Genomic DNA, 11,840 nt, shown 5'->3' with positions numbered 1-11,840 from the left:
ATTTCGAAGTAATATACATTGTAGAAGATGATTCAAATGCATAAAGAAATGAAGATTTATTGGCAAAAGATCAAAGAAATAAGGGGGATGCTATAGTATTTCGTATTCAAATACATTATGTTTTTCTATCATCATTCTTAACGTAGTAGCCTGCATCGTCGTGCAAAAACGTTAGTTGTTATTTAGTTGCTAGTACAGATTGTTTTTACTGATGTAAAACATATTTATTCATAATTGTCTTCTCGATTTCAAGAAGCTACAATGAATGAATCTTGCATATCGTAATTCAACTGTAACAAATATCCTTTTCGGGTGTAGCAACTGTTTCGAAATGTGTTTAATTCATACTTATGTAGGTATTATTTTGATCGTTTTCATTTGTTGTATAAAATTCATTTTCTATCACAAGCGAGTATTAATTACAAAAGCGGATTTCGATTACATTTTTAGAATAACAAATCTTGCTCATTGTATTTGGAATCCGTTTAATAATTTTACGTTAATTTTTATTGAATTATTCTACAGAATGATTAATTTTCATTTGTGAGATTATCTTACCTAAAATTTGCTGTAAATCATTTTGAGCAAACTATTTCTTAATTTTATTGTTAATAATTCTATCTAATCTTATTCTTGACTCAATTTTCAATGACATATCACCAACTTCAAATGTTGAAATTTAATGTCGAATACTTTATGTTAACATAACCTTCTCCAAACATTTAATTTGTGTATTTTATATCTAGTTCTTGTAAAATTTCTAACCTACTTGAATGGATAAAGAAAAATGTTTAATCCGTGCATCGCGAATTTATGATACAGAAAAGTGACATTTCATATACATCAACATAGAATAAATATCTACATATGTAGATTAATTTCTATCTTGTTCGTTGTTTATTCTTATTTCCTTTTATGTGTGTTAATTTTTTACCAAAGTACATTTATTCAATTGCAAATTTTAACTTTAAGAGATTTCTATAACTTTAAATGTATGGAAAACATGTTTCAATATAGTAATAGTTTAAGAATCACATGTCTGTTATAAACAAATAAAAAATATCTACATATAAAATATATATATATACATATATACGTAACGTTATTTTTAAAAGAATGCTCTTTATTGATATTTCTACAAGCATAGGTAACTAAAAACACAAATCTTTTTCTAAAAATGTATCATATTTCACGATAAATATAAATATTTAAACAATCATGAGTATGAATGTGGACATAGACAAAGTGTATTTGAATACGGAAATTTTATTAAAATATTCTAAATGGTAAGACAAAAATATATTTTATGTGCACATATATTTGTACAAATCAAACATAATTGTGGGTACTTAATTCCTATTTTCACGACATGAAATTGACGAAATCAAATCATCTTCCAATGTCGCGTAGTTACTCAAATTTGCCGCTATGTGGCGTTGTCAGCCGCGCGAAGCTCGGATCGATCGTATTAGAACGATGTTATTTTTTAGATAGATTTAGGTAAGCAATCGTAGAATACGCAGTGGAGGTGTATTATTTTGGCGAGTCAATCGCCTAATATCCTTCGATTTTCGCGAATAAATTCAATTCTTCTTAAACGTGCATTATTCGACATTTCTGAGTAGAGTTAACTGTCGTATTCTTTTCTTTTTACCGCGGATACTTTAAATCAACTAACGATCAGCGCTGCGCTTCGGCAACGTTGCCAAGCGTTCACACGGGTTACTCATTTAAGCGTAACCACGCGCGTGCGAACACATGATACGCGATATGCATAGTTTGTTTACTGTTCATTGTGATTCGGAAGAACACGTGCTCGATTAAGTGATCGTTAAAATTGCAGTATTCGTGTTAACAGGTGCTCACAACTTGTCTCCTCATTTTTTTAATATTTCTCAATGCTGTGTCATACAATTTGTGTTACCAAGTATGAAAGCACAAACAAATCGACGAGAAAAATATTTAAATGGTATTAAAAATAAATAAAATAGACAAAATTTTTCAGCCAAATTAAAAAGAAATTCGAGATCAGGTTTACGTATGATTAATAATTCACGATTGCATCGAGAACCGACACAGCATGTTACGCTTAAAATGTTTAATAATATTATTTACACCAATATTCCCTTACTTAATTTTAAATTTGCGTGCATTGTCTTGAAAAATATAATCACGAAATAGTTAATAGATGTCAGATTCTTTTGCTTTTTTGTATTCATATTGAAAGGTGTTTGGGTCAAATTTATTTCAAGCATGTTCGAATCATTGACAGATCTACAAAATTAAGAAAATGCTACTGATTAAGTCGAACGAGATCTATCGATTAATTATTCTTTTGAAAGCGCGGCAATTTTTTGGTTAACGCGCTACTGAGAACGTCCCCTTAGATACATCGATTTGGCAACGTCGCGCGATCATATTCTGCAAGCATCAGCCATAGCTAGCGCGTGTGTTTTTGTATTTGCATCGCGGTGCACCGTGGGCCGGGCGAAAGCCAAGATGGCGGCAGCCGTGTTTGGCGAACGCATTTCGAGTGTGTGCTCGGTCTAGTCCGTATAAATGGCTCGGCCTAAGCGCACAGTACGTTCTCACACTGTAATTTCCTAATTCGCACAATTCGCCAGGCGTTCGATTGTTATCGAGTGATGTCCGTTTGACGAGACACGAAACTCGAAATTCTTAAGGGAGGAAAAAAGTGTCTGTCTCGTGCACCCTGTCATAGTCAGCATCTTCAAATACACAGCAAAAATAATATTCACCACCGTTGTTCCATCGAAGTGACTGTTTATCTTAAATTTTTTGCGACCGCAGAGGACATCGATCTTTGTCATGGTGAGTTTTTTTTGTTTATCACCATCGCACGTTAAACGTTTACAGGAAGGCGCGCTTCCTCTTTCGTACGATGTGCATTTTCTTCTGCAAGCATTCATCTCTTGGCACGACTAACCTATAGACGCGGTGCATACGTACCGTCTCTCTTATTGTAATTTCAAATGACTCACACCGTTCTCCCTCTCCATGTTCTCTGTCCCTCCCCTCTTCTCCTAAGTTGAATAAAATATGTCCTTCCAGTAGTAAATAATAAATAGGTTATTTTATTTCCAAACTTGATTCATTGTAATTGAAACAAAATATTATTTTATTTTATTGTCGCGAATATCGAAACATAGTCAAATTTACTTATGATTCGTGATAAAAATATTCGAATTACTATTTTATATATTGGATATCGAAGTAAACTGTAATAATTACAGTAAATATAACAAATAGTATTAACAGTTTTATTTATACAGACGGTAAGTGAAATTAAAAATGTATTATTTCAATTTATATTTTCGAAATACCAAATGAAATATATCTTTAATTGTGAAATATTTGGGTCTAAATTGAAACCCTACTTTATTACACATTGACTTAGAAAATCTTACGATTATATGATAAAATGTAGAACTATCTTTGATTGTGGTCTTTTGAGGACCAGATAAATGGAGGCAAGATATTGATTATATGTGTTAATAAAATGTAAAAATATTCTTTTTAGTCAACCAAAAGGGATAAAGATGCAATGAATGAAGACAGCAGCAGTGACGAAGATGAAGATCCCGATAACATGGGAGTACCAGGTAAATTTTTTATTGTCAAATTTTATTTTTATATTTGTGTTTTATTATTATAGGTTTTTTTCAAAAAATCATTACAGAATAAGAAAAGTATTGAGATCAACATTTAAAAAAAACGTATACAATAAGTTAATTATTAATATCTTCTTTAGGCGGTGGAAAAGATCTTGCTACTGCTACAGGCATTGCAAATATTAAGGATGAAAAACCTGCAGATGCCCCATCTAATGTCATGATCAAAGGTCAAGGGGGAATAAATAGTAAGAATAAATTTAATACACACACACGCGCGCGCGCGCGCGCACGCACACACACAATGTTCAGTAATAGAATTATTTTATTTGAATTTATTCATAACCATCTTTTAGGTTAAAATATATGAAATACATATATTTAAATTTGAACAGCAGTTTTCATGTATGCATGCATATGTATCGTTTTCATTTATATTTTTTTAACAGTGATGAATCAGAAATTTGGGAGCAAAATTCCTGGTGGATTAGTAACTAAAACGGCAACACCAGGTTATGAAATGGTACGTGTAGGAGGATCACAGGGTACACCACCTGGTTTTGTTAATGCAAGTCAGTTAAGTCAACTGGGGCAGTTAGCTGCGGCTGGGCCGTATGGTTTTCCACCAGGATTAGCAACTCTTGCAGGATTCAATCCTGCAGCTTTTTTTCCACCAAGTAAGTATATGTGTTTTGTTTCTAATATTTACCATTGTACACCAAAATTAAATCGATGTTTTATTTTCATGTGTGTTGTGCAGTTCAAGTATGTGTTTGATGTATGTATAAATTAGCCATGCACATACATTACTAGTCCTACAGACTTTTTTGTAACTTACAAGTAAAGTGTATATATGTAATGAATCTGTAGTTTCTTTTTATTCCATTGTATTGCACATAACATTGATAATTATGACATTAATTATTATACCATTGACAATTATTGTATACAATAATAATAATATTACTAAAGAAACAATCTATAGGTTTTAAGTATATTATTATTCCCAGGCATGGATATGAGCTTAATGAGTGGTTTTATGGGTATGCCTGGAATGAACATGGCTGTTAATCCCCTTGTACAACTATTAAATCAAAATGGTTTACATCCAAACTGGCCAGCTGGACTGTCAGGTATTCTTGTTTATATTTTAAACTTGGTGTTATGCTAGTATTAAAGCACTATTATATGAATATTTATACAAATTGTATTTTATATGATATGAAATATTGTTATAGGTAAAGCTGTGTCTCAGTTATGGATGAATTCTGGAGATCCTACTAAAATGGACATGCAACCAACTCTACCAGAAGAAGAAGAGGTAGATGACGAAGATATGGGTGTTGCAGAAACATATGCTGATTACATGCCCACCAAACGTGTGTTCACTTAATAAATCATATTGTCTTATAATTTCCACATATTTACTCATTAAATAATTGATGTAATGTTTAACAGTTAAACTTGGACGAAAACACCCTGATCCTGTCGTTGAAACTGCATCGTTATCTAGTGTTGAGCCAACAGATGTCTGGTATAAAGTTTCAATACCAGAAGAATCAATACGAACTGGAGCTTTATCGGCGTTACAACTTGAATCTATAACGTACGCGTCGCAACAACACGAGCATCTCTTGCCAGACAATACACGTGCTGGTTTTCTCATTGGTGACGGTGCGGGAGTTGGAAAAGGACGGACCATAGCTGGTATCATATTTGAAAATTATTTAAAAGGGAGGAAACGCGCTATTTGGGTTTCTGTCTCAAATGATCTCAAATACGATGCAGAGCGTGACTTAAATGACATTGGCGCATCAAAAATTGAGGTATTCTAATTTTATTCTGAATTAAGAAGCGTATCTCATTAGTTTTAGTAGATGTATGAGTTTAAAAAAGATTTGTTTAATTCTAAATAATTAAATGGTTGACATAAAATATAAATTATATTTGCAGGTACATGCCTTGAACAAGTTTAAATATGCAAAAATTTCATCGGCCGTAAATGGCAATGTAAAAAAAGGTGTAATATTTAGTACATACTCAGCTTTAATCGGAGAGTCTACGCAAAGTGGAGGAAAATATAAAAGTCGATTAAAGCAACTTTTACAATGGTGTGGAGAAGATTTTGATGGTTTGATTATCTTTGATGAGTGCCACCGTGCAAAGAATTTGTGTCCTACGGGTAGTTCAAAACCAACTAAAACTGGTATATATATAATCATATATTTACACTATAAATTTGAAGAAATTATTGCATATAATTATATATCGTATGATAATGTGTTCTCAGGTTTGACAGTTTTGGAACTGCAGAACAAGCTTCCCAAAGCTAGAGTAGTATATGCTAGTGCAACAGGTGCTTCTGAGCCTCGGAACATGGCCTACATGGTTCGACTAGGAATGTGGGGCGAAGGAACGCCTTTCCCTGAATTTACCGATTTCATCACTGCTGTCGAAAAACGAGGAGTCGGCGCAATGGAGATCGTAGCAATGGATATGAAATTGCGAGGCATGTACATCGCTCGACAACTCAGTTTTCACGGTGTAGCTTTTAAAATAGAAGAGGTACCGCTATCCAAAGAATTTACTGCAGTGTATGACAATTCAGTTCGATTGGTGAGTATTGGAAAAAAAAAACAATTGAACATGCGTTTATAATTAATAGATAATCCACTACTTGTTTTAAATTTGTATAGTGGGTTGAAGCAATGCAAAGGTTTCAAGAAGCAGCTGAACTATTAGATGCCGAGAATCGTATGAAAAAGACAATGTGGGGTCAGTTTTGGTCATCGCATCAGCGATTCTTCAAATATTTGTGCATTGCTGCTAAAGTGAAACACGCTGTCGCGGTTGCACGTGAAGCTGTGAAGTGTGGAAAATGTGTTGTCATCGGTCTACAATCTACCGGCGAGGCTCGCACGTTAGAACAATTGGAACGCGATGACGGTGAACTTAGCGATTTTGTCTCTACTGCAAAGTGAGTAATGCTTGTGATAGAGAAGGATAGATAGTAGAATATGAGAATGGTAGAAAAGAATATATAATAAAAAAAAATGATATAGAAGGTGAAAGACGACCTCTTCTACGTCTACTTAATTTTTTAGGGGAGTGCTGCAAACATTGGTTGAGAAACACTTCCCAGCATCAGACCGCAATCACATACACCGAATTCTTGGTATTGAACCGTCAAAAATGCAGAGGTTGGAAGATTTGGACGACATGGACGGTGCCGGTGGTTCCGCCGGTGGTAGCAAAAGAAAACCAATACGACAAGCAGCTCAGCGTGCCTCAAAGAGAGTTCGTACGTTTCCATCTGATGACGATTTCACTGATGACGAGAGAAATGGTGGACACAGTTCCGGCTCGGAATATAAACAAAGCGGAAGCGAAAGCGAGGACGATCATAAGACTGATGAGGAAAGTAATATTACTTCCGATTCTTCTTTCAATTACACCGAGTCAGACTCTGGTAGGTTTTACAAGTTCGTTTAATTGTATTATAAAATATTTATGGAATAGTGGTGATTTCTTTTTTGTGTTATAGATTCGGGTGACAGACGGAAGAAAAAAGGTGGTAAAAAGCAAAAGAAACCGGTGAAGAAACGTGCAGGTATACACTTTATATTTATACAAAAATATTGTTATGAATAGAAGCAGATGTAACAATGATGGTGCATTAATTAGGGTATGTAGGAACCACCGGTGGAAATGCAGCGGCTCGTAATCGGGCACCATCGAGGGATGCTGTCGAACGTGCCTACACCATGAAGAAAGAGTTGCTGTCACAGGTAGAAGACCTAGGTGAACGACTTCCACCAAATACCTTAGATCAACTGATAGATGAATTCGGTGGGCCTGAAAATGTTGCTGAAATGACTGGTAGGAAAGGACGAGTCGTCCAAACGGAAGACGGTACTATTCAGTACGAGTCTAGATCCGAAGTTGATGTTCCATTGGAAACGCTTAATTTAACAGAAAAACAGAGGTAATTGAACGCAGGGGACGTATATAATGATTTTTAAGAAACGTGAATAGGTCAGTGGTTAATCTTGTAATAGGTTTATGGACGGTGAAAAAACAGTAGCCATTATTTCGGAGGCGGCTAGCAGCGGTATATCATTGCAAAGTGATAGACGAGCAAGAAACCAGATGCGGCGGGTGCATATTACGCTTGAACTACCATGGAGCGCCGACAGAGCGATACAACAGTTTGGACGTACTCATCGTTCGAATCAAGTAAATGCACCAGAATACATATTCCTGATCTCGGATTTGGCGGGTGAACGAAGATTCGCGTCAATTGTTGCGAAACGTTTGGAAAGTCTTGGCGCTCTTACACATGGGGACAGACGAGCCACGGAAACAAGAGATCTCTCACAATTTAATATTGATAATAAATACGGACGCGCAGCTCTTGAAGCAACAATGAGAACTATAATGAAGTTTGTACCCCTCATAAATCTTATATATTTGTAGTTTGATATTAATGCGTAGATCTTTTAATACAATGTATTAAATAACATTTACCAGGTACGAGGCACCACTTGTACCACCGCCACAAGATTATCATGGTGACTTCTTCAAAGACGTAGCCGACGCATTGGTGGGCGTCGGTTTAATTTGTAACAGCGAAAGCTCGCCTGGTGTACTCACATTGGATAAAGACTATAATAACATGTCGAAATTCTTGAATCGTATACTTGGTATGCCAGTCGATTTGCAAAATCGTCTTTTCAAATATTTTACCGATACTTTGAATGCGATCGTTACCCAAGCGAAGAAAACTGGTCGTTTCGACATGGGTATACTCGATCTTGGTACTTCGGGAGAGAATGTACGGAGAGTTAAATTATATCGTTTTTTGCGTAAACACGCCACCGGGAAAGCACCGACAGAACTCCATGTTGTTCACGTTGAGCGTGGTATGAATTGGTCCGAAGCAATGGACAAATGTTCCGAATTAACGGGATCTAAAGAAGGATTTTATTTGAGCCATCAGATTCGTAATGGGAAACAAACAGCGATCCTTGCTGTTGCTGTGGATACTGGCAAAAAGAAGTCTGAAAGCAAGAAAGATCAGCTTTATATGCTTTATAGGTATAATTTATTGATTTAGTTCTTGCACGAATTGCCAATAATTTTGAGTAAATCTTAAAATGATACATATTATGTTGAAAGGCCCAATACAGGAGTGCAACTAAGACAAGAAACGCTGGGTGAATTAGAGAAGAAATATAAGAAAGTATCTTCAGACGAAGCGGAACCGCATTGGTCGCAGCAATACGAAGCTTCCGTGGATACATGTTCGCACGCTTATTGGCGTGGCAATTGTAAAAATGCAACACTTGGCATGGATTGTGAGGTTGGGCTTCGAAGACGTTCCTATAATGTTTTATCGGGTTCGGTATTAAGCGTATGGAGTCGAGTAGAAAGCATTCTAGCAACACGTTCTGGTCACAACTCTAAGATGCAAGTTGTACGCTTACGGACTGGTAAGTTCAATGTAAAATGTAAACACTAATTTAGTTTGTATAAATTGTTTGCTTTTGACAGACGAAGGTTTGAAAATAGTCGGTACCCTTATTCCAAAGTCCTGTATGGAGATTCTACGTCAGGAACTTTCATCTGATTCGGAGAACACCGAAGACCTCTCATTTTGAACATTTCGTTATTTCGCTTTACAGGTAAAAAAATAATCAAAATTAATGATAAACATAAGAAAGAAATCTGATTGTCGTCTATTGTTAAGAGCAGGACCAATGGAAGCGACTCTACAGTGATTCGTGGACAAATCCCTCTTCCTAAGCCTTGTGACAGAATTCGACGAAGAAGGGGGTGCACTTGCAAATGTATGTTGAAGACACGGATGCACGTGTTAACTATCAGGAGGTATAAAGTAGATTCCAAAGCGAATCTAGTGGCCTGCGTTTTATTACCCTGTCCAATATGGCGAGTGAAACAAACGCATGGCACGAACATTTCCAATTTGCGATCCTACGAACATAATGAGATCCGAACTTGTCTCTTCGTTGGACTCTCGCGTTGTTATTTTATAAGTTTTAACAAAGCCTACTACTCGCCCGTCGCATCTTAATACACAAACGTTATCAATTAGCTAGAACTTTCTTTCCTTTTTTTTTAATCACAGACTACGCCCTTGTTAAGTTCGGTGTTGTTTGGAATGAAGTACATTTTCTATTTTTCATTAAATTTTTTCATATCAAACGAGAGAAAATATTGGAGTCTACAATTTCTTTTCCTTTGTAAAATTTACGGTTACATGTAAAGGAAATTTGTCGATCACCTAGAAGGAAATGTTAAAATTCATGATTCTGTGAAACACATCTGTTACAAATAGAAAAAGATTAGTTTTTATTCCTTTCAATTGCGAGATTAGTTTTTATTCCTTTCAATTGCGTTGTTGAACAGATTCAACCAGTGCGAGATAGCTTTTTTTGCGTCTGTCACAACAAAATTTCAAGGAACGAGGAAAGAAAAGCGAGATTCTTATTGGGAAGTGTGAAAAATTGAATAGTCACTCCTACAATTTAAGAAATCCGTAGTTTACGCTAATTATATCCTGGACTGAAGCGACATCCAGTGAGAATCGATTGTAAAAATCTTAGCGTTAGAAGAGGATTCGCTTACTCGTGTATTGTGATTGATTTACCGAAGAGAAGTAAGTGGAACTCGGAAAAAGTATGATGTAGTATTAGTACTGTACGAATGCAGTGAAGAAACGATCAATTCTCGCTGGAAAGTACAGATTGTATACGCAACTGTTCAACTTTTGTTTGATCGTTGAATTGATCGGATAGTTAATTATGATCATTGCTACTGCTACCATTAATATTATTACACTACTGCTACTACTATTAGTACTAGTATTCCCACTGCAAAACTACTATTACTATTATGACTGGGGTGGGGGGGCGGGGTAATAAACGATTCTTACACTATATTAAATTTTGCATTGAAACCAAATGTTCATTGTTTTTGAATCAAGTGCCAATGTAGACGTAATTTTTGTTTTCTTTTCCTAAATTTATGTTTAGAGGTTGGAATTTTGAAGAAACAGTTTTTAAATTCTATTAGATACTTTGATATAATTTGGTATAATACTTTTAATTAATACTTACTGACAACTTAAAGAGCAAAAAAATTGTTGTGACCTTGTCTCCCAATATTCTCCATTTATAAGTAGTCAGCATTAAAGGAAAAAGTTAGATTCAAACGGTACGTACGGCAGTATATTTATATTCAGAATCATAAAGTAGTTATGCGACTCGCATGTATATTGAGTAGATGTCTGTTGTTTGTTTGTACGCCTGGGCGAGTTTCGATAGAGTGCCAAGTGGGATGAATCTCGCAGTCTATTGTCAGTGACAGAAAACAATAAAAGAGAATATTCAGATTAGAGAGTAAAGTAATTTCGGAGCAATCGATAGAATCAGTTTCTGAGTAGAATCTCCATTGTAAGAAGACACGTGGACAGAAGTGTTCACGTGTTCGAAGACATTGTGAAACGGAATCGTAAGTGTGAATATTTTTCTGTCTTCGCAACTGTTCTCACTATAAAGAATCGTTTTAACGTAGCACACAAAAGACTACTGCGTTTCTACGGATACACTACATATTGCATTTATAAACAAAAAAATAAAAAAATAAAAAAAAAACAGAATGTAACATACAATGCTTACGTAGCGTAAATAAGAATGTTCTGTAATGTATTGTATCTTTCTATATTTTTATGAAATTGGATATGTTACAGAATAACTGATAAATTATTTATTAATGTACATTAAAAAAATCATTCGTTGTTCAATTTTCATAATTTTGACGGAATCGGTTATTATGAAATAATTTATAAAATGAATCTACAGAATTGTTTATTCGTCTGAAATGTGAAGATTCTTGGAGAAGACAAATGAAACATTATCTGAAAAGAAAATTACGTAACGAAATTTAAATATACAAAGTGATTTGTGATTATATGAAAGGTTTCAAACTGTAAATATTATATATTAAAGAATATAAAGCAGTTTTAGGTCACACGTGTACCTTATATTCAATATTCTGACAATTTTTGTTTGAGTTCCTATTACAGACAAGATGTAATTTATAAATGTGATATATAGTATGCGTGGAAACAGGCACTGCACTTGCTGAAACGATTCCTTTAATAACGCGCTGTGTTTTGTGAACTCG

The 11,840-nt window shown here is 35.0% G+C and overlaps 1 protein-coding gene across 3 annotated transcripts; it reads left to right on the top strand.

Annotated features, from left to right (window-relative positions):
* The first annotated feature begins 2,467 nt into the window (after nucleotides 1–2,467).
* Sno (Protein strawberry notch) lies at nucleotides 2,468–10,546 on the top strand. 3 transcript variants are annotated; one of them, XM_076310133.1, is made up of 18 exons: nucleotides 2,468–2,832; nucleotides 3,542–3,623; nucleotides 3,773–3,880; nucleotides 4,082–4,309; nucleotides 4,643–4,765; nucleotides 4,871–5,011; nucleotides 5,091–5,458; nucleotides 5,586–5,838; nucleotides 5,923–6,248; nucleotides 6,329–6,609; nucleotides 6,737–7,101; nucleotides 7,177–7,242; nucleotides 7,317–7,617; nucleotides 7,691–8,074; nucleotides 8,163–8,729; nucleotides 8,811–9,124; nucleotides 9,186–9,316; nucleotides 9,387–10,546. In XM_076310133.1, exons 1-17 carry the CDS (start codon nucleotides 2,830–2,832, stop codon nucleotides 9,290–9,292), a joined length of 4,017 nt encoding a protein of 1,338 aa, XP_076166248.1. In that variant the 5' UTR covers nucleotides 2,468–2,829; the 3' UTR covers nucleotides 9,293–9,316; nucleotides 9,387–10,546. The 3 variants fall into 3 exon arrangements, with proteins under 3 accessions (XP_076166248.1, XP_076166254.1, XP_076166261.1); XM_076310139.1 differs by having other exon boundaries at nucleotides 9,382–10,546; XM_076310146.1 differs by lacking the exon at nucleotides 2,468–2,832 and adding an exon at nucleotides 3,102–3,296.
* The last annotated feature ends 1,294 nt before the right edge of the window (nucleotides 10,547–11,840 follow it).

Source organism: Ptiloglossa arizonensis, chromosome 1, assembly GCF_051014685.1.
Source record: "Ptiloglossa arizonensis isolate GNS036 chromosome 1, iyPtiAriz1_principal, whole genome shotgun sequence".
Taxonomy (NCBI): domain Eukaryota; kingdom Metazoa; phylum Arthropoda; class Insecta; order Hymenoptera; family Colletidae; genus Ptiloglossa; species Ptiloglossa arizonensis.
This window is presented reverse-complemented; position numbering and strand designations above follow the sequence as displayed.

What these genes read in the sequence shown, in the direction of transcription:
- Sno (XM_076310133.1), top strand. An exon ending in TTGGCGCATCAAAAATTGAG is followed by an intron (nt 5,459 to 5,585) that starts GTATTCTAATTT and finishes TTATATTTGCAG; the next exon opens with GTACATGCCTTGAACAAGTT. An exon ending in TTCAAAACCAACTAAAACTG is followed by an intron (nt 5,839 to 5,922) that starts GTATATATATAA and finishes ATGTGTTCTCAG; the next exon opens with GTTTGACAGTTTTGGAACTG.